Consider the following 23,401-nt stretch of genomic DNA (forward strand, 5'->3'; position numbering starts at 1 on the left):
AACCCAATTTGCTAAAGCTATCTCATGTCACCTTTTTGCCCTCCTGATTTCCCTCAAGTATACTCCTGTCTTTACACTCTTTGAAGATTTCACTCAATCTCTGTTGCCTATACCTGACATACGCTTCCTTTTTTTACTTAACCAAACCTCAATTTCTCTAGTCATGCAACAATCCCTACACTTACCAGCCTTGCCTTTCACCCTTACAGAAACGTACTGTCACTGGACTCATTATTTCATTTCTGAAGGCTTCCTATTTTCTAGCTGTCCTTTTACCTACAAGCATCTGCCCTCAATCAATTTTTCAAAGTTCTTGCCTAACACCAAAATTGGCCTTTTTCCAATTTAAAACTTTAATTTTTAGATCCAGTCTAAGCTTTTCCACCACTATTTTAAAACTAATTGAATTATGGTCGCTGGCCCCCAAACTGCTTTCTCACTGACACCTCAGTCACCTGCTCTACCTTATTTCCCAAGAGTAGATCATGTTTTGCAGCTTCTCTAGTAAATGTATCCAAACACTGAAACAGAACATTTTCTTGTCCACACTTAAATTCCTTTCCATCTAAACCCTTAATACAATGGCAGTCCGAGGCTATGTTTGGAAAGTTAAAATCCCCTACCATAACCACCCTATTATTCTTACAGGTAACAGAGATTTCCTTACAAATTTGTTTCTCAATTTCCTAATGACTATGTAGTGGTGATGGGGAGGGGGGTCTGTAATTAAATCCCAATAAGATGATCATCCCTTTCCTATTTCTCAATTCCATCCAAGTAACTTCCCTGGATGCATTCCCAGGAATATCCTCCCCGAGTACAGCCATAATGCTAGCTTTTATCAAAAACGCTACTTTTCCACCTCTCTTGTCCCTCTTTCTACCCTTCCTATAGCATTTGTATACTGGACCATTGAGCTACCAGATCTGTCCATCCCTGAGCCACATCTCTATAATTGCTGTGATATCCGGTCCTTTGTTTCGAACCATGGCCTGAGTTCATCTGCCTTCCCTGTTCGGTATCTTGTAATGAAGTAAAAGCAGTTTAATTGATCTGTCCCACCTTATTCTCGGTTTTGTTCCTGCCAGCGCTGACTGTTTTACTTGCTCCATTCCCCAACTGTGCCTGTCTCAAATTGATCTCTTTGCTCACTACTTCCCTGGATCCTATCCCTCTGCCTTACTAGTTTAAATCCTGCTGAGCAGCTCTCGCAAATCTACCTGCCAATATATTAGTCCCCTTCCAATTCAGGTACAATCCATCACTTCTACCCGAGAAGAGATTCCAATGATGCAAAAACACGAACCCTTCTCCCCTGCAGCAGCTCCTCAGCAATGCATTCCTCCTCTCTATCCTCCCATTTATCCACCTCTATCCACCGTGGGTGGCACAGTGGTTAGCACTGCTGCCTCACAGCGCGAGAGACCCAGGTTCAATTCCAGCCTCAGGCAACTGTCTGTGTGGAGTTTGCACATTCTCCCCGTGTCTGCGTGGGTTTCTTCTGGGTGCTCGTTTCCTCCCACAGTTCAAAAATGTGCAGGTCAGGTGAATTGGCCATTCTAAATTGCCCGTAGTGTTAGATGAAGGGGTAAACGTAGGGGAATGGGCGGGTTGTTCTTCGGAGGGTTAGTGTGGACTTGTTGGGCTGAAGGGCCTATTTCCACACTAAGTAATCTAATCATTTCTACCCTCACTAGCTCATAGCACCGGTACTACTCTACAGGACCTCCTTTTTAAATTCCTGCCTAACTTCCATCATTTTCCCTTCAAAATCTCATCCTTTTCCCTTCCTATGTCATTAGTTCCAATGTATACAATGACCTCCTGCTGGTCCCTCTCAGTTTTGATAACATTCTGCACCCTCTCGAAGATATCCTTGATCCTGGCACCAGGGAGGCAACACAACATTCTGATTTTTCACTGTCGGCCTCAGAAACGTCTGTCTTTGCCTCTGGAGAGTCTGCTATCACAATCAATCGGTTGGAACCCGACATACCCCTCATCACATTCAAGCCATTCTCGGTACCAGAAACTTGGGTGTATGTGCTACGCTCCCCTCAGAGTCCATCATTCCCTACATTTTCCAAAACAGCATACTTGTTTGAGATGGAGATAGTTACAGGAGACCCCTGCACTACCTGCCTGCCCCTCCTACCTTTCCTAGAGTCAACTCATCTACCTGACTGCATCTGCAGTTTTTCTCCCTTCCTATAACTGCCATCCATCACAGCCCTAGTTCCTGTAAATTCTTTATTGCTTCTCACTGCCATTCCAATCGATCCATGTGGTCTGGTAGCATCAACCAAAGACACGTCCTGCAGACATAATCATTACTAACATGAAAACTCTTCCTTATTCAGCGCCTCTCTATAGCTCAAATCCTTCAACCCTGGCAATATCCTTGTAAATCTTTTCTGAACTTTTTCAAGCTTCACAACATCTTCCCTGTACTAAAAGCAGAATTGCACACAGTATTCCAATAGAGGCCTAACCAATGTCATGTACAGTTACAACATGACCTGCCAACTGTGAAATTCAATGCACTGATCAATCAAGGCAAGCATACAAAACACCTTCTTCACTATCCTATCTACTTGCAACTCCACTTTCAAGTAACTGTAAACCTACATTCCAAGGTCTCTTTTTGGGGATTTACTTACATTCGGTCCCACTGATAGAAATTGAAATTTGTTTTGATTTTTTAAACTTTCAGTTTCTCATTAAGAGTAGTCCCTTGGTTATTTAACTTATGTAACAAAACAAAGTACTGATTTAACCTCTCAAATTTTCTTATTCCATAAAATCAACTCTAAAGTTCTGCTTGTCTTTACATACAAACATACTCTTTGAAGCCTTCTTAAAAAAATTGTTCATTAACATTCATATTCATTTTTCTCTTCATGTATCAGTTTATTGGTATTTCTTCATAATGTTAGGTTAGATTTAAGTGCAAAGTCTAAACTACATAGTTTTCAAATTAATGGAAACGTACATAGCATTGTTCTCATTCCTACCTAAAGGTGCATTTATCAACTTCTCATTGTATAATTTTACATCTGAAATAGTCTGTCCCCTAATTACTTCAAATACTAGGCAAAAAGACAGGGTGGAATGGAGGATGATACAGTTCCCGGTTTTCATCGCTATGAACTGGTATAAAGCTCTGTTACATTGCTCCCATCAGCAGCGAGCCAGATCTAGGCGAAAGATTCATGACCTGACCAAAAAACTGCAGACGCGGGATTCCAAGGTACTCGAAAAGGAGGATGGAAGAACACAGCAAGCCGAGCAGCATCAGGGGGTGGAGAGGTCAACGTTTCGGCTGTAGCCTTCTTCAGGACTGGAGCCCTGACTTCAGGTTGACCTTTCCTCCTGCTGAAGCTGCGCGGCTTGCGATGATCTTGCAACTTCCCGCTTGCCTACCACGCAAAATTCAGGACAGCTGACTGACCTTCCCAGCAACATTTCCAACCGACGTTCTTCCTATTTACTGTGACCGGTTCTACAACCACTCTGTGTATTGCTGAGAGCAAGCCTCTCAGTCAGCCACACAAGGCCCTGCTTACCTGCTATGCGAGCTCTTCACCGACTCGATCTGCCGCTGGCGCTGCTGCTGTAAACTGGTGAGAGGCTGCAGGTGCCCGGAGCCACCACCGCTGCCTTTGGACGACGGGAAAATCCAATTCATCCTGCCGGCCGAGCTCAGTGAGCACACCAGCCGCTTAACGAACCCACAGCGGCGCCGAACGGCTCATCTCTCGCTCTCCCCTTCCTGCCCTCGCCTCCACCCAACAACTGTCAGACCTCAGCCGCTCCACCCGACGGACGACAGGGCACCAGCGGCGGCTGCGCACTCCAAACCGGCAACCAGCTCCGCATCCGCACACTCTGTGTAAAACGTCATCACAGTCGACCGACCTCCGCCGGAGACCCTCCCACGACCCCTACCAAAACAAATTTCTGTTCCGTCAAGAGCCAGTCTGTAAATTGTTCAGTGTTGTAGCGCACGGGAGTCAGATTTGTCCGGCGGAGATTGTTTGTAAATTTTGCATTCGTTCCAGCGTCGGGGTGAAAGTTGAAAGGTGAATGCGCACGATTCGATGACGTCAGAGGGTTGCGTGGTGGCCGTAATGGAGGACGCGGGTGGGTTCTTGAGGCACTGAGGAGACTGGCTTATGCTTTAATAGTTAAAGAGTCCTCAGAGCCCGCTCACGTCTAACGCAGGTAAAAATAAAACCTACCGTCTTAGAAACGGCAACGCTCATACATTTCTGTTGGTGGTTATTCGAGTTGCTGTTAGGTGGTTGTTTGGTATCTTCACTACTATCCGAAAGGGGCAGAATTCCTTCCTCTACGCCCCACCCCCTCCCCCATCCGCGTGTCTCAAAGATAATAACAAACAATGTTTCATCAGACATGGAACTTTCCTGAGTTAATACAGTGGTGTGTTATTAAAGAGAGTCAACGTGACCAACATATGGCACGTCTACAGATTACACGATGTTGGGAATAGATTGTACAACAAAGTTGACTTGGCGAGACCGTGTGCAGTGGATGCTTTTAAATAAATTACACGTCCTGATATTCAACACATTCGCGCATTGAGTTTTGCTATTTAAGTGATCTACGTTGATGTTGAAAAGCATTGGTCAGCCTGGAAAATTGGCTGAAGCCAGTTTGGTATGGAGAAGGATTAAATTCATCCCCAAAAGAGATTTTCAAAAAGTCTTAATTGCTTGTCAGCAATGTTTTGTAAAACGTTTATAACTTGCATATATCAGCCATTTGATGTAAGATAATTATAATGCAACTTTATGATCTAGTGTGCTTTTATTGGGTTTATCATGGTTGCTTGCATTAGGAGATGATGGATATTTGTATCATCAGACACATTGAGAACTTGCCTTTAAAGTCTTGTCATGGTCTCTCAAGCTACTGGAAAATGCAGCTGATTTAAATAACTCATCTCAAATGAGATGCATCTTAATTACATAAAGATCTTTACTTGTTTGACTGTGTCTGACATAAGGCTGCAACAAATCTTGTTTGGAGAAGTCTAAAAATTTACTTATTGCTTCTAAGAGCATGTTCTCAATTTTTGTAGTATTGAAACTTTATTTATAATTCTGTTATTAATTGCTCCAACTCTTCCTCAGTGCAATGTTTGTGTCATATCTGGTTCTTTTGTAACATGTAAATGCAGTTAACTGACAACAGTATTAAGTTGCATTCTGAAATTTATACTGTTTATGCTAAGCAAGTGTCTTACTGGAAAGTTTCTTTAAGTAACAACTTGGCAGACCTGGATGAGTTTGCAGAGTACTTGTGTGAAGTTATAACCCTGTAACTATTCAATCCTTCAGCTTTCTTTAAATAATTATTGAGCCAGTAATTGGCATTGATTCCTACTTGCAATGAAAGGCTTTCTTGAGCTAATGCAATCTGTGGTGAAAGAAAATTCCTGGCTTTGACCAAATAATGAAGAAGGAACATTAATTTATATCTTAAGTCAGGATAATCTGTGATTTAAAGGAAAGCTTGAAGCCCAAGCATTTGCAGTTTATATCTTTCTAGTTGATGGATGTCATGCATGGGTTTAGGAAATGTTGTTGGAATGTACTTCAGATTACTGCTGGAGTGGATGAGATTGGAACAAGAGTTCATGATTAAAAAGATTGCAGAGGTAGTTGACCGTCTTGATCAACCTAAAATAGTAGGCAAGAAGAGATTTGGAATTCTTAGATAGCATACAAAATTTATTACAGTCTTATCACCTTTTGAACTGAGGAATTAGAGGACCATAGTAGGCCATCCGGAATTTCTTTTTGGACAGAATGTATTGACAACTGATGCAATGAATCCAGGTGCCCCAAGAGACAAGGTTACAATATGGGAATAGAAAGCAAACTCATTGCTAGGACTGTTCTGGTTAAGGTGTGTGGGCAAGAGGAGAAGAGTAAAGCAGTTTCACTGACCTGGACAAGGAAGAAAAGACATTAACAGAGAATGGCATGGTCAACAGTATCAAATGCTGCAGAGAGGCCTCAGAATGATGAATACATACACATTAATTAAAGTATCAGAGGAGTTTTTGTGAAGTTGTTTATTTGATGTTGCTGCTGTGATGGGATGAACCTCAAATTGGAGAAATTAAAATATGGTTATGCAGAGAACATTACTGTTTGGGAGGCTGAAGATGGAGTGATGGTTTGCAATGTCACTAGATTTGTGGGAAATAATTTTTCTTATTATTGAAGTAGAATAAATGAAACTGTTTGTTTGAGTTTGGCTAGAAAAATTAATGAAAGAATTGCCAGGAAAAGCTCTATCTAACTCCAACGATTTGAAAAACTTAGCACAAAACTCTGTTCCACATTGAGCAATAGAAAGCATACTTATTCCGAGTGCTAAGCTGCTCAGAATTTTACCAGCATATGTGGTACAAAACATGACTTGCTGTAGAAATGGAAAAGCTTATTTTCAATTAATGGTGTATATTTGTATATTTTTAAAAATGTGTTTGTAGTAAGGAAGATAAAACTTTTAAACTTGAAGCATTATTATTTTTGCTGTTCTGTGCATCTATCTGGTCCATTAGCAGCATAAAGCAAGTATTCTGTTGTATTTTATGTCACAATCTTAATTGACACAAGAACACCTTTAAAAAGTTACCCCTCTATCTTCCTGCCTAATTAGATGCCCCTCTGCCATTAAAGCTCACTATGGAGGAGGGAATTAAATCCCTCGCTCGCTCGCACTCTCCTCCTGTTTATTGAGGACCCATTTCTGGGAGCTAACCATTTACTTTGCCATCTCCCCTTGAAGTAATCTGTTATTACTTCTGTGAAGCACCTTTTAATGTTTAAGTTAATATTTAAATTATTGTACCAAGAAAGCTGTTTTGTTGGTGAATTGTTGATTTTATAGTCTTCTCAGTTATTTGTTTCATATTGCAAAATAGTCCTTAATAAAATTTTTAAAAAGTTTGTCCATTGTTTATCTAATGAAGAGCTCAGATATATTAGAATAATTTTGGGTAAGTATTCAAATACTCAAGACACTGCATTGATTTATTTTGAGTACTGTTAGAAAAAGTACACATTTTATCAAAACATTTTGTTCTGCATGCCAAAGGCCAACTTGCAAGAAATACCAAGGTAAAGCAAAAACAAAATCTGTACTTGAAAGAGTGTTGATTGGTTGACAATCTTCATAGTAGAGACATTAGATTGGACAAGTCAGTTCATGACAACTGACTGTTAATGACCAAGCTTTGTTTAAGTTTTAAACTAAGCTGGTTGGCTGTGATTCACCAAGGTGTTGTGCTGAGAAATGTACCAGTGAATTGTTGCCAACTATTTTCTTGATTTGAAATAGGCACACTGTGTGTGTGTGTGTGTGTGTGTGTGTGTGTGTGTGTGTGTTTTGTGTGATTTCTGCCTGCAAAGAACAGGGCTGTCTGTATTAAAATGCAGTTTCCAGTATGCACATACTCGAAACCATCTAAAATGATTGTTACTGTAATTCTACATGCATTGAGAACTACTTAGTAAATTTTGTCCAACCACTTCTCAAGTTGAATACTATTCAGTTTTTAAAGTGCTTTCTGTGGTGTATAGTCTGTGCTTTGGGAACATTCAAAGGGATTGTGCCTTTTTGTTTATCCACCTGTTTTTGGTACATATAGTCTATGTTGTAGCATCATACTGGCATTGAAATTCATATAAACGCTCATTTGTGGGATAGACAGTTTTTTTTTGGTTTGACCGTTCCATCCTTGACATGTAGCAACCATTTGTGTTGCTATTTCATAGTAGCAGTGTGAAATAACTCTGTTTACCTGTTGTCTATATCTTTGAGATAGTTCAGGCATGTTTTGAGATCAAAAGTGGAGGCCTTGCACCCATTTGTGAGTTTGCAGACTACGTAATGTGCAAAGAACTAGTCAATATAGTCATTATCATGTAGGATAACTTTGATGCACCCCATTTCAACATCAGGCTTTCACTGCTCACAAATGGCTTAGGCCCTAATTTCTGCATGATTGCCCTGACAGCCAATTTAGGATTGCCATTCAGGTGTGTAGTGTGGCGCACTGTAGGTGCAAGAAACTACATTTATCAATAAATCTGGCCTCGTTCTTCGCAAACAGAACTGGGTCACTTCTCGGGGCAGTGCCTCGACCAATCAGTGTCCACTTGTCAACCAATCAGCACTTTCCTCTCCAACAGTAGAAATGTCATTTTTCTCTTACCTTGGTTTTTCCAATAAATTGTTCAAATGGGTGTGGGACAAAACAAATGTCTTTTTTCAGCACCATTGTTATTCTATACCATTTATTTATGGTTAATTTCTTGTGGCAAGACATTTTTATGAGCAAGCCCATTTTCCTACAAAATGGAAAAAACTCACCATGATGAACTCGAGTTTGGAGAGTATATTTTGTCCTTAAATAGAATATCAGCAATTTGCAGAGATTATTTCAGCCTCCTGTTGATACTGCAATCCTATTGCTTGATACACTGCATGTTTTTTACATTCTAATTTTAGTCAATTTATGTTTTCAAGGTAAATAGTGAGTGAAGGTCGGGCAGTAAGCTTGGACTTCCTCATTTACAGCTCATCCATATTTAACGTGCAGTGCTTTGATGACTGCTATTTGAATTTACCAACATGCCAGCGGCGACAGTAGATCACAGCCAAAGAATCTGCGAGGTCTGGGCTTGTAACCTGGATGAAGAGATGAAGAGAATACGTCAAGTAATTCGTAAATTCAACTATGTTGCAATGGTAAGACAGCTATTTTGTCAGTTTTGAAAGGAAAAAACAACATTGTGATGTTGATTTTTTTTGGGCAATATTTTAAAATATTTTTCTCATAACCAAAGCCATTTTTATATTTATTTTCTAATAACTAATAAATTTTGGCTTAAAAAACAGTAGAAATATTGATTGAACATGAAGGTAAAGCTTTCTATTTAGCTGTAATCAGAGATGAACCACAATAAAACCAACTTTTAGAAAGGAACAAACAGTTTATAATAGCTTGAGTAGTGGGTGCTGGTTGGTCGTCTTTAGTGAGCAGGAACTATTGACTGCCTTGGCAAGTGGACTTTGATTGGCCAGGGCATTGCCGTGGAGGTGTGTAGAAGAGCTGTTTTCTTTGTGAAAAAAGTGCAGTGGTTGAACATGTATTCCCTTCTGTTTACAAAAGACAGTGTTCATTGTGGAAGAAATGTAAGTTTCAGCACATGAAAATGCGTCACACTGCAAGCATATTTTAAAGTTAGTTTCTGGTGTCCTTTTTTGTACTGTCAGGATTATTTTACTAAACTTTACTCAATGGCAGAATCGTATCTAACGATGGACACAGTTCTGAGTTTTGCAAGCACAGGCTGATTGAGCACATTGGATAATCAAAGGATAGTGTTGTATGATACACCAGCTATCCTGGCTTGACGTTAAATGAGACAGTGAGTGGATGATTAGAACCCTACTTGCAAAGTTTCTGATTATACTAACCTTGTACTAGTCTTATAGGAATCTAATTGCACATATTGTGCAGTGAATGCAAGTGTGTGGTGGATGGTAGTAAAAAAAAACTCAATCTCCATTTCTTAATTAGCATATTGAGGAAAAGAAACTAGTTGTCTGTTCAAATTCTCCTTTGAAATGGAGCATCGGATTGTGGTGCAGTATCCCTAACATGAACCAGGAAGCTGACTTCAAATCCCACCTGCTCCAGAAATGCATGATAACATCTCTGGATAGGCTGATAAGCAAAAGGAACGTTTAAAGATGTATGCAGAAGTTCTTAGGTGCAGCTGCAGATTCAAATATAACAAATGTTTGATCTATGCATTGGAGGTATGCAGGCATTAAGTGGTAATTACAATAAAGACACACATGATTGAACCAATAAAAATGTTCACAAGAACCGGGTCTAGAATAGATCCTATGGCAACACTATGGTATTGTTGAAACTGAACTCCATCACACATCTTGCTTGGTTTGTAAGTTCGACTAAACCAGGTTTACAGTGAGGTTAGAATGTAAAGCTCGAAGCAGGAGTAGGCCGTCCAGCCCTTCAATTCCTGATGAAGGGCTTTTGCCCGAAACTTCGATTTTCCTGCTCTTCAGATGCTGCCTGACCTGCTATGCTTTTCCACCACAGTCTAATCTTGACTCTAATTTCCAGCGTCGGCAGTACCCAGTTCTGCCTGTCTGGCCCTTCGAACCTGGTCAGCTACTCAATAAGATCATGGCTAATCTTTTCGTGGACTCAGCTCTACTTACCCACGTTTTCACCGTATCCCTCAGAGGTTATACACTTTGGCAGGAAAGATAGAGGATCTGAATATTATTCAGATAGAGAAAGATAACAGAAAGCTATGGGAGGATTTGGGAATCTTCGTCTATGAATCACAAAAAGTTAGCATCCAACTTCAATGGTTGGCCTTTATTTCAAAAGAGAATGAAGTATAAAGTAAATAGGCTTTGCGAAAACAATGCCGACCACAGCTAGAGTACCGTGAACAGTTTTGGGTTCCTTATCTAAAGAAATATTTATTGGCATTGAGGCAGTCCAGAGAAGGTTCACTAAGTCGAAGGACTATCATCTGAGGAGATGTTGAGCAAATTGGGCCTGTGCTCATTGAAATTTAGAAGAATGATGTGCAACCTTACTGAAAATACAAGATTCTGAGGGGACTTGACAGCGTAGATAAGGGGAGAGGTGGTTTTCCCCTCTGGGACAGTTCAGAACCATCAGGCATGAACTCAGTATAAGGTTGGCACGTTTGAGACGTGAGAAATTTCTTTTTTGAGGATAGTAAACCTGTGGAATTCCTTTTCGTAGAGTGCTGTTGAAGCTGGCTCTGTAAGTATACCCAAGCTGAGGTAAACGGATTTTGAATCCGTAAGGGAATTGAGGATTATGAGAACAATACAGGAAAATTAAAAAGAATATTGAGATCAGCCATGACCTCGTTGAATGGTAGAGCCAATTTGATGAGTTGAATGTCCCACTTCTGCTCCTACATTTTGGTCTTATGGACACCAAGTACATTTGGAACCTAGTGCAAATGTCAGTGGTTTTCCTGAGTGGTTGTTAATGAACAGACAAGCAATATCGAAAGAGCACATGGGTATTGCATTATTACGAATGTGTAAGTCTTCTGTGATCTTCAGTGTAAGTGGAAAATGTGCTGAAAGCTTACTCAACCATTTGACCAATCCATGTTGTGCAGAATGCAAGTTATGCATGAAGTCTTCAGTGCAACATTGTTTTGGTGCACATGTAAGCATTATGTCCTGTAGATGTGCTTCCACTGTATCCTTTTGCATATTTGCATTGTTGCTAGAATAGCATGTGAGTCAGTGCTCTTCACCGTGCCTGTGATTTGCTGCCTGTATTAGCTAGGGCTCCAAGCAATCCAGTAGGACTGCCATCATGGCCTGCAGTTGAGTAATGCAGTGACTGAAGCTAAAATGAATGGAGACTTTTTGTTATAAATTGAAATTAATTACAATGAATTTTATTTATTACTTGACAGCCCTAATCAAATGTAAAAAGTTAAAAATCACACAACACCAGGTTATAGTCCAACAGGTTTAATTGGAAGCACACTAGCTTTTGGAGCGTCGCTCCTTCAGACGCTCCGAAAGCTAGTGTGCTTCCAATTAAATCTGTTGGACCAAAATCTGATGTTCTGTGATTTTTAACTTTGTACACCCCAGTCCAACATTGGCATCTCCAAATCATGACTAATCAAATTTAAGTTGTCATCTGATTCACTTGATAAGTGTCTTGCTTCACAGTCAGAATGTGATTCGCTGGACCAAAGGGTTGGTTTCTGTGCTGTATGACTTTGACTCTGTGTCCTATGTAGTGACTTTATTTTGAAAAAAAATCCAGGCTGACACTCTGGTGCAGAATTGAGGGAATACTGCAATATTGGAGATCTAATCTTTTGGTTTAGATATAAACCAAAGCATTATCTATACACTCAGGTAGAGATAAATGATCCCATGTCTGCAACTTGAAGAAGGCTGGCATTATCCCTGATGTCCTCTCTCAATCAATATCTTAGAAATAGATGATCTGATCATTATTATGCTGCAGATTTGCAAAACTAATTACTGTGTGTTTGCTACATTACAAGAATGACTACACATCAGAAATACTTTGGTTGTCAACCACATTGGGATAATCTAAGGTTGTGAAATGTTATTTCTGAAGACCATGTTTTGGTCTGTGACCACTAGAATTTAGCTAATGCAAATAAAGCTGCCTGATATTAGCTGCTAAAGTATTAAAGTCTGGTGTAAACTAACCCTATATATTCCCATAAAATGTGTACTGATGGTAAATATGAAATATATTTATTATGTTACTTTATTTACTTTTTGTCCTTTTGAAGTTAAATGTTGTGCACTGATTTTACAAATTTTTGAGTAATCCTTCTTCCAAGGATATCAAAGAAAGAAAGAAAGGCACCATTTGGAATTGAGAAAAGCTCTACATTAATATGACTCCAATGCATGAACATATGTATAATGAAAATATACCCATTAATGTACTAACTGCAATGTTTGTTTATGATTTGCACCCTCTAGTTTTAAAACATCATGCATACCACTTTAACAGAAGAATAAAGAATGATAATTTATATAACCCCCCCCCCTTTACTTTGACTAAATCTTGAATGCTGTCGGATTTGTTTTTTAATATTTTTATTCATGTACTACATTGATTTTTTTGTCACATTGACCAAGATATAGTGAAAAGGTTTATTATGCATGCTCTAAAGGCAGATTGTACCATACAAGGTGCATCAGGTCGAAGAATAGAGTGCAGTGTACAATGTTACAGACACAAGGTGCACAGGGAGAGAGGCATTTCAAATACAAATAAAGGATCTATATATCTAATAGCTAAAATATATTTGGTTGGAAAGAATTGATGGCTCAGATAAGACTGGATGTTGAATAAGGAGACAATAGAGAAGCAGTGGCATAGTTGAGAGAACTGATTAGACTGATCTGTTATCAGTTTATGCGTGCGCACTGACCTATGTCAAGAGACAGCATGTAGATGTGGCAAAGGCAATGGATGTCGATTCGACTTTGAGAAAACTACAAGTGCAATGGTTAAGCAGCTGAAAGAAATCTGTTGCTATAGATTCTGCATTGGTAAGAGCGGAGCCAAATAAAGCAGATCACTGAGTTGGACACAGAGAGGCATTGGTGCAGATGGCCTGATAGACTGTGGCACCATAGAGTAATATGAACAGAACCTATTCATTACATTGTTTCAGCTGGGTATTATGCAGACCCATCCAATTAGTTGTACTCTGCTCCTTCCCCATGCCACTTCAATTGGTTATCCAATTCTTTACTGAATGTTACTTTTTGAGTCTTTTTCTATCTTGCTTTTGTAGAACCACAGAAGAGGCTAAAGCAAGAGCAATTCAGCTGGTTCAACTCCCTTGCCCTTTCCCTGTAATCCTGCATTATTTTTCTATCCACATAATTATTCAATTCCATTAGACCATAGGAGTAGAAATTAGGCCATTCGATCCATTGGATCTGCTCTGCCACTCAATCATGGCGGATAGGTTTTTCAACCCCATTTTCTCGCTTTCTCCCTGTAACCTTTGATCCCCTTGGCAATCAAGAACTTATTTATCTCTGTCTCAAGTGTACTCATTGACCTGGCCTCCACAGTCCTCTGTGGCAATGAATTCCACAGATTGACCACTTTTTGGCTGAAGAAGGTTCTCCTTACCTCTGTTCTAAAGGGTCTTCCCTTTACTCTAAGGTAGCCTTTGTCTCTCCTGCCAATGGAAAATCTTCCTAATGTCCACTCTGTCCAGGGCCAGTACATCCTTCCTGAGGTATGGGGACCTAAAGTTACTCTAAATGTGGTCTAATCTGACCCTTAAAGCCTCAGAAGTACATCCTTGCTTTTATATTCTAGATTTCTCGAGATTAATGACATCATTGTATTTGTGTTTCTGATTACTGATTCAACCTGCAAGTCTACCTTAAGAGAATCCTGAATTTGGGCTCTCCAGTCCCTTTGTACTCCAGATTTCTGAATTTTCTCCTTGTTAAGAAAATAGTCCACGCTTCTATTATTCTTAACAAAGTGCATGACCTCACACTTTCCCATGTTGCATTTCATCTGCCACTTCTCTGCCCACTCTCCTAATCTATCTAAACCTTTCATTAGCTTCCCAGCTGCCTCAATACTAGCTGGCTGAACACCTATCTTTGTATCATCTGCAAACTCAGCCAGAATGCCCTCAGTTCCTTCATGCAGAACATTTGTGGTTCAAGTGAAAGGTTGTGCTCCCAATCCTGACCCTTGTGGATCACCATTCGTCACTGGCTTCCATCTGAGAAGTACCCTTTTATTCCCCACTCTCTGCCTTTGGCCAGACAGTCAACCTTCTATCCATGCTCGACCTTGTCTCTAACACCATGGGTCCTGCTTGAAAGCCACAATTGAATCCATCTCTACTGCGCTTCAGACAGTGTATCCCAGGTCCTCACTAGATGCTGCAAAAATCATTTCTTTTCATATTGCCATTGCTCTTTTTGTCAATTGGTGCCTTCTGGTTTTTAAGTTCTATTAATGGGAACTGTTTCTTCTTATCTGCTCTGTCTAGACTCCTCTTTGGTGTTGAATGCCTCAATTAAATCCCCTCTCAACTTGCTGTTTGTTCTTCTTTAAGAAAATGACAGGAGAATCGACGTTTCAGGCATGAGCCCTTCTTCAGGAATGAGGAAAGTGTGTCCAGCAGGCTAAGATAAAAGGTAGGGAGGAGGGACTTGGGGGAGGGGCGTTGGAAATGCGATAGGTGGAAGGAGGTCAAGATGAGGGTGATAGGCCGGAGTGGGGTGGGGGCGGAGAGGTCAGGAAGAAGATTGCAGGTTAGGAAGGCGGTGCTGAGTTCGAGGGATTTGACTGAGACAAGGTGGGGGGAGGGGAAATGAGGAAACTAGAGAAATCCAAGTTCATCCCTTGTGGTTGGAGGGTTCCTAGGCGGAAGATGAGGCGCTCTTCTTCTAGCCGTCATGTTGCTATGGTCTGGCGATGGAGGAGTCCAAGGATCTTGATGGAGTGGGAGGGGGAGTTTGCTGCATCCGATGTGGCCTCTTCTATATTGGGGAGACAGGCCGCCTACTTGCGGAACGTTTCAGGGAACACGTCTGGGACACCAGGACCAACCAACCCAACCACCCCGTGGCTCAACACTTTAACTCCCCCTCCCACTCCACCAAGGACATGCAGGTCCTTGGACTCCTCCATTGCCAGACCATAGCAACACGACGGCTGGAGGAAGAGCGCCTCATCTTCCGCCTAGGAACCCTCCAACCACAAGGGATGAACCTAGATTTCTCCAGTTTCCTCATTTCCCTTCCCTTCACCTTGTCTGAGTTAAATCCCTCGAACTCAGCACTGTCTTCCTAACCTGCAATCTTCTTCCTGACCTCTCCGCCCCCACCCCCACTCTGGCCTATCACCCTCACCTTGATCTCCTTCCTCCTATCGCATTTCCAACGCCCCTCCCCCAAGTCCCTCCTCCCTACCTTTTATCTTAGCCTGCTGGACACACTTTCCTCGTTCCTGAAGAAGGGCTCATGCCCGAAACGTCGATTCTCCTGCTTTTTGGATGCTGCCTGACCCACTGCGCTTTTCCAGCAACACATTTTCAGCTCTGATCTCCAGCATCTGCAGTCCTCACTTTCTCCTTAAAGAAGAACAATCCTAGCTTCTCTAATATATCCACGAGACCAAAATCTCTCACCCTTGGGACTGTGCCGGTAATTCTTTTTTGCATCCTAGCTAAAAGCTTTCAATCCTTTCTCAAATGTAGAGCCAGAATTGAACACAATAGGCCTAACCAGTGTTTTATTAAAGTTTAGCATAATTTTTTTTCTCTCACCATATCAAAGAACGTATTATGTTTAAACCAGTCACCTCAATTTGTCCATCTGCTTTCAAGAAATTGTACAAACACCTCGGTTCCTCAGTTTTTTTCACTCCATTTAAGATTTAGTTCATATTGCCTCTCATCTTCCTTCCTATCATCATTGATTCTGCAACGAATTAAATGTGTGCTAATGCACAATGATTACAGTCATGGAGAATGTTGTTTGTGATTTTGCTTAGTGTTATTTCTTTGGTTTGAGAGGGTTAGAAACCTGAGTAACAAGATTTAAACAAGCCAGTCAATGCTTCAGAACCTTGGAAAAGTAAAATGTTGGTAATGAAATATTAGCTTTCAAGATCAAAAAGATATGTAGGTATATGGTGGATTTCTGACCAACTTTTCCAATTATATTGGTTTTGCTGGGGGGTGAGAGAGAGAGAGAGAGAGAATCTGAGTAAAGGGTGCATTTTACAAATGGCAGTTTAATATTGGGATCATGAAAGAAAGCAGTCGTAAAGTCATAGAGATGTACAGCATGGAAACAGACCCTTTGGTCCAACTCTTCCATGCCGGCCAGTTATCACTTCCCAATCTATTTCCACCTGCCAGCACCTGGCTCATATCCCTCCAAACCCTTCCTATTCATATACCCATCCAAATGCCTGTTAAATGTTGCAATTGTGCTAGTCCTCACCACTTCCTCTGGCAGCTCATTCCATACACCTACCACTCTCTGCTTGAAAAAGTTGCCCCTTAGGTCTCTTTTATATCTTTTCCTTCTCACCCCAAACTTATGCCCTCGAATTTAGTAGTGATGGAATGCTGATGAGATAAGCTTGGAAGAGACCACTAATAGGATGTGGTAGAAAAATGAAAGTGAATGGTGGTTACTTTAGAAGATGACAGCTGTGGCTTTGCTAGCTTGGCAAGGGGAGGGTGGAAGATCAGCAGAGCCTGAAGAAAAACTTTTGTTTGAAAGTTTGTTGATGTTCTGCATACTGGCATAGTGAAATTAAAAGCCAATTCTGGAAATCTGAGATAAAAAAAATGCTGGAAACATGAGTAGATCTGAACCATAACTGCTGTGGGTTGTAATATTTAGTCCAGGAAACATTGAAACATGAAAATCAATCATAGAGTCATAGAGATGTACAGCATGGAAACAGACCCTTTGGTTCAACCTGTCCATGCCGACCAGATATCCCAACCCAATCTTGTCCCACCTGCCAGCACCCCGCCCATATCCCTCCAAACCCTTCCTATTCATATACCCATCCAAATGCTGCTTAAATGTTGCAGTTGTACCAGACTCCACCACTTCCTCTGGCAGTTCATTCCATACACCTACAACTTTCTGCGTGAAAAAGTTGCCCCTTAGGTCTCTTTTATATCTTTCCCCTCTCACCCTATACCTATGCCCTCGAGTTCTGGACTCTCTGACCCCAGGGGAGTCTACTTACCCTATCCATGCCCCTCATCATTTTGTAAACCTCTATAAGGTCACCCCTCAGCCTCTGAAACTCCAGGGAAAGCTGTCCCGGCCTGTTCAGCCTCTCCCTGTAGCTCAAATCTTCCAATCCTGGCAACATCCTTGTAAATCTTTTCTGAAGTTTCACAACATCTTTCTGATAGGAAGGAGACCAGAATTGCACGCAATATTCCCGCAGTGGCCTAATCAATGTCCTGTACAGCTGCAACATGACCTCCCAACTCCTGTACTCAATACTCTGACCAATAAAGGAAAGCATACCAAACGCCACCTTCACTATCTTATCTACCTGCGACTCCACTTTCAAGGAGCTATGAACCTGCACTCCAAGGTCTCTTTGTTCAGCAACACTCGCTAGGACCTTACCATTAAGTGTATAAGTCCTGTTAAGACTTGCTTTCCCAAAATGCAGCACCTCTCATTTATCTGAATTAAACTGCCACTTCTCAGCCCGTGGTCCCATCTGGACAAGATCCTGTTGTAATCTGAGGTAACCCTCTTCACTGTCTACTACACCTCCAATTTTAGTGTCATCTGCAAACTTACTAACTGTACCTCTTATGTTTGCATCCAAATCATTTATGTAAATGACAAAAAGTAGAGGACCCAGCACCGATCCTTGTGGCACTCCACTGGTCACAGGACTCCAGTCTGAAAAACAACTCTCCACCACCACTTTCTGTCATTTGCCTTTGAGCCAGTTATGTAAAGAATATTTTCATCCTGTGAAAATAATTATTGCTTGATACTTGTTGAGCAGTTGTAAGCTGATATTTTTCAGTGGATGTTCACTAATTGGATTGAAGCAACAACACAAGGCATGACCCTTTTAGTAAACCCTAAAGTTAATCTTATTCTCTGTTGCCATATCTTAATGTTGCAGTAATCGATTTTCTTTTCATACTTTGAAATGTTTTCCTCAAGTACTGCAAAAATTGATTTCCATGGAAATGAAAATGTCGCTATCATTTGCTGCACATAAGACTCAACATTTTGTGCTGCATACTGGCCATACACTCACCTGATATGTGAGAAATATTTTTTCAAGTATTGATGGCATTTAGCTTTGTCAATGGTCATTGTAAAGGAATATTTTGTTGATAATGAGAAATGTTGAAGAAAGTGTTACATGTGATCAACATAATTGTGTGGGGTTCCATGTAACTTTGGCTAGTACATTGTGCTTCATTTGAAAATTGTATTATTTTTCCATATGTAAAATGACATGTTCCGCTCAAAATAAGCTGCTTTTAAAATGCGAACAAAAAAGTTTTGTTTCTATTTTATAGGTGCTTATGTTGGAGAGTAATCTAAACTCCAATCAGGATGAGAACTCTTCATTGATGCTAATAAGTATCACATATAAGACTACTTAAGATAATAGCCCATGGTGTTGGGGGATGTGGTGTAGTGGCAAGGATAAAAAATTGGCTAACTAATAGAAAATAGAGTTTGAATAAAGTTGGCATTTACAGGGCAGCAATCTCTAATTGGTTGAGTGCCACAGGGATCGAGCCTGGGGCCGCACTTATTTGCAATGTACATGAATGACTTTCACAGAAGTGAAAGCACTATTACCAAGTTTGCCAATGATTTCTTTTTCAAAGTGGAAAACCAAGGAGTGAGAATGGCACGGAGTCTGCAAAGGGATGTAGACAAGTGGGTTGACAATGTGGCAGGTTTAATATAATGAGGGACAATATGAGGTTATGCACTTTGGCAGGAAGAATAAAAGAACTAAATACTATTTAAATGGGGAAAGACTGCAAAAAGTTGCAGCATAAAGGCATTTTGCACAAATCACACAGGCTAGCATCCAATATTAGTGATTTGGAAGGAAAAGGGGATGGACTATAAAATAGGGAAATGGTACAAATGATGAAATCTCAAAAAATAGCATATTAAACACTGCAAAGCACTAGTAAGACTTCTGCTGGAATATTGTGAACAATGTTTTGTCTATTCTAAAGGAAGGTGCACTGATATTGGACACAGACCACACAAGTTTCACTAGATTAATTGATTGTTTGTGGGAATGGAGGGCTTATCTTATGAAGAAAGATTGAGTTGGTTGGCCTGGTACTAATCGGAGTTGAAAAGAATGAGAGTAAACCTCATTGAAATATATAAGATTCTTAGGGAACTTGACAGGGTAGTTTTGAAGAATAGTTTCTTGTAAGATAAACTAGGACCAGAGGACATAAATCTCAAAATAAAAAGTCACCTGTTTTAAGACTGGGATGAGGAGGAATTTTGTTTTAGGGTGATGAATTTGTTGAATTCTCTACTAGAGAGGTCTGTTGAGGCTTGGTCATTTAAGTAAAATCAAGGCTGAGATAAACTGACCTCTAATCTAAGGGAATAGAATATTATTATGAAAAAGCATGAAAATGGAGTTGAGGATTATTAGTATCAGCTGTGATGTCATTAATGGCACTGGTTCAAGTAGGAGAGAGTGAGGACTGCAGATGCTGTAGACTCAGTATCAATAATGTATGGAGCTGAGAAAAGCACAGCAGGTCAGACAGCATTGGAAGAGCAGAGGAATCAATGTTTTGGGCAGAACTGTTTTTCCAGCGCCCCACGTTATTGATTCTGATCACTGGTTTAAGTCATACATAACGCAGAAAAAGATGAGCGAAATTGCTTTTGGTTAATCATCTCTGTCAAGACATCATTGCAGGAATTCCTCAAGGACCTGTCCTAAACCTAAATGTAGACAGCTGCTTCAATGCTGAACCATAAGTGCCATTTATTGCCTATCTCCCCATGACATTATCATGATTGAATCTGCTAGTCTTCGCTTCCTTGGGGATGCAGTTGACCAGAATATTAGTTGGATTGTTGCAGTTCTGTTCTCCGAGCTGGGAATTGTTGTTGCAGACGTTTCGTCCCCTGTCTAGGTGACATCCTCAGTGTTTGGGAGCCTCCTGTGAAGCGCTTCTGTGATGTTTCCTCCGGCATTTATAGTGACTTGTATCTGCCGCTTCCGGTTGTCAGTTCCAGCTGTCCGCTGCAGTGGCCGGTATACTGGGTCCAGGTCGATGTGTTTATTGATTGAATCTGTGGATGAGTGCCATGCCTTTCTCTAGGAATTCCCTGGCTGTTCTTTGTTTGGCTTGTCCTGTAATAGTAGTGTTGTCCCTGTCGAACTCATGTTGCTTGTCATCTGCATGTGTGGCTACGAAGAATAGCTGGTCATGTCGTTTCGTGGCTAGTTGGTGTTCATGGATGCGGATCGTTAGCTGTCTTCCTGTTTGTCCTATGTAGTGTTTTGTGCAGTCCTTGCATGGGATTTTGTACACTACATTGATTTTGCTCATGCTGAGTGTTGGGTCCTTCGTTCTGGCCAGTTGTTGTCTGAGAGTGGCTGTTGGTTTATGTGCTGTTATGAGTCCTAGTGGTTGCAGTAGTCTGACTGTCAGTTCAGAAATGTTTTTGATGTATGGTCGTGTGGCTAGTCCTTTGAGTTGTGGAATGTCCTCGTTCCGTTGCCTTTTCCCTTGGGTATCTGTTGATGACATTGTGGGGGTATCCGTTTTTGGCGAATACATTGTATAGGTGTTCTTCTTCCTCGTTTTGCAGTTCTGGTATACTGCAGTGTGTTGTGGCCCTTTTGAACGGTGTCTTGATGCAACTTCTTTTGTGTGTGTTGGTGTGTGTGTGGCTTTCGTATATACCTTTGTGGTGAATTCTCTGTTTGGTGTTCTCTGTCTAGGAATGGGAGTTGATTGTCCTTTCCTTCCTCTCTAGTGAATCGGATTCCTGTGAGTGTAGCGTTAGTTGGATTAGCCACATGTACACATTGCAGTTGCAAGGACATGTTAGACTTAGACTTACAGTGTGGAAACAGGCCCTTCGGCCCAACAAGTCCACACCGACCCGCCGAAGCGAAACCCACCCATACCCCTACATTACCCCTTACCTAACACTACGGGCAATTTAGCATGGCCAATTCACCTGACCCGCACATCTTTGGACTGTGGGAGGAAACCGGAGCACCCGGAGGAAACCCACGCAGACACGGGAGAACGTGCAAACTCCACACAGTCAGTCGCCTGAGTCGGGAATTGAACCCGGGTCTTCAGGCGCTGTGAGGCAGCAGTGCTAACCACTGTGCCACCGTGCCGCCCACAATAATTTACTGCCCAAGAAGTACTTAAGAATTAACCAGATGGGCTTTTACAACAATCAACAATGGTTGCTAGATCAGCTTTTCATCCACAATTGTTAATTAATTCAAATTTCATCAGTTGCTCTGGGAGGAATCAAACCCATTCTGTAGCAAGAAACTCACCACCTTACCCCTAAAGCTGACAAGACACCAGACCTTGAGTGTTTTGGAATACACTCTACTTGTTTGGACAAGTACAGTTCCAGCAACACTTCGAAGCTCAGTACCATCCAGACAAAGCAGTGGGCTTGATCAACATTGCATCCACCTTAACATTCATTCTGTACCTTTTGAACAACACCGTGTACTGTCTACAAGTGCAAGATGTATTGTAGTCAGATGTGATGGAGAAGTGATAACGTTCCTGGATTAGTACACTGAAATCTCAGATCGAGGGACATGGGTTTGATTCCTCCCAGAGCAACTGATGAAATTTGAATTAATTAACAATTGTGGATGAAAAGCTGATCTAGCAACCATTGTTGATTGTTGTAAAAGCCCATCTGGTTAATTCTTAAGTACTTCTTGGGCAGTAAATTATTGACTTGCCAGCAACATCCATAACCCATGAACAAAGCTCCTTCAGAAGCATTTTTCAAACCTGAGACATTGAAAGACAAGAAGCATATTTCCCTTAAAGGGCATGAAACATTATAAACATAACATGAAGTTATTCTATTAAAAACTATATTTAGAAAACATTTCTTGGAAGGTCATCCAACAGAAATTGCAGAAATGGATTGACAAGAGTAATGTGGAATCAAGAAGATTCCAGTCATCCAGTAGTTCAGTGCGACTAAAAATGGTAAACTTATACAACTTTCTGTAATTACTTCCTTCCTTTTTAACACACACAATGTTGGAACAGATTATTTGAGTTTTTGGGAGCTCACAAAAAAAGCTTATTACTGGAAGTAAATCTTCAAGGTTAACAGTGAACTATTACTAACCAGTCTACAGGTTTTGTTTCATCAAGGTTTTATCTTCCTCCACTTAATGAGTATTGGCACAGAAGCACAGCCGAGCTCTTCACCGTGGCAACAAGGATCTAAGTCAGGAACTTCCAGGCTTTTGTAACATGTGCCATATGTAGCAATATGTTTAAACCTAACTCAGAGAGTCCCTTTGACGACGTCATCGGTTTAACTAAGCAATGTTAACGCAGGCTTTTAATGTCATTTTAAAATTGTGAAACTTTTATTTTAGGATTTCTATGTATATCAAAGGTGTGGAAGAGTTGATTGAATATTTTAGAATAAATCATTGTGTGCAATCAATAGTTGTGAATTTCAAAGCAGGACTGCAATATAAATGTAGTCTGATTCAAAGTCATGCATGCTAGCTGCCAAGGCTAGGACCAACCAAGAACTTAGTGACTAGTTTAATTTCTTCATTGAGGGTGATTCTTAAAGTTTTTTTTAACTTTACTGGCAATGTCAGACTTGTTACACATTTCCTATTTCATTAAATATTTCAAACCTTTGTCTCGTGTCTCTTGCATGGTTATAAATTCCCTAATCATCAGTATCCTTAAATAAATTATTTGGTAAAACCAGATAAGCCTCAATTTAAAAAAAAATGTTCAGGTTTGTTAGCATCTACAGAAAGGTAATGTCATGACTCTGCGTTTCTATAGCACTGGCTGTTTTTCTTAAATTTCCATCGAAGAATGTAGCTTGTGCTGTCATTCCCTTGCTAAACCAGTTACGTGCAGTGATCTTTTTAACTCCTGCTAAGTTCTGGTCAGCTCTTTCTAAGTATGGTGCTTTGCTTATGGAAGGATAAAGTTGATTA

The 23,401-nt window shown here is 40.7% G+C and overlaps 2 protein-coding genes across 4 annotated transcripts in view; one reads left to right on the forward strand and one right to left on the reverse strand.

The window, feature by feature from the left end:
• Nucleotides 1-3,886, reverse strand: part of vps37a (VPS37A subunit of ESCRT-I) — a 47,323-nt gene extending 43,437 nt beyond the window's left edge. For both annotated transcript variants that reach the window (XM_060824011.1, XM_060824019.1), the window contains exon 1: nucleotides 3,567-3,886. In XM_060824011.1, coding sequence (XP_060679994.1) covers nucleotides 3,567-3,688 — 122 coding nt within the window. In that variant the 5' untranslated portion in view covers nucleotides 3,689-3,886. The remainder of the gene's footprint in view (nucleotides 1-3,566) is intronic.
• Nucleotides 3,887-4,118: 232 nt separating this feature from the next.
• Nucleotides 4,119-23,401, forward strand: part of cnot7 (CCR4-NOT transcription complex, subunit 7) — a 47,777-nt gene continuing 28,494 nt past the window's right edge. For both annotated transcript variants that reach the window (XM_060824029.1, XM_060824036.1), the window contains exons 1-2: nucleotides 4,119-4,224; nucleotides 8,569-8,790. In XM_060824029.1, coding sequence (XP_060680012.1) covers nucleotides 8,674-8,790 — 117 coding nt within the window. In that variant the 5' untranslated portion in view covers nucleotides 4,119-4,224; nucleotides 8,569-8,673. The remainder of the gene's footprint in view (nucleotides 4,225-8,568; nucleotides 8,791-23,401) is intronic.

Source organism: Hemiscyllium ocellatum, chromosome 1, assembly GCF_020745735.1.
Source record: "Hemiscyllium ocellatum isolate sHemOce1 chromosome 1, sHemOce1.pat.X.cur, whole genome shotgun sequence".
Taxonomy (NCBI): domain Eukaryota; kingdom Metazoa; phylum Chordata; class Chondrichthyes; order Orectolobiformes; family Hemiscylliidae; genus Hemiscyllium; species Hemiscyllium ocellatum.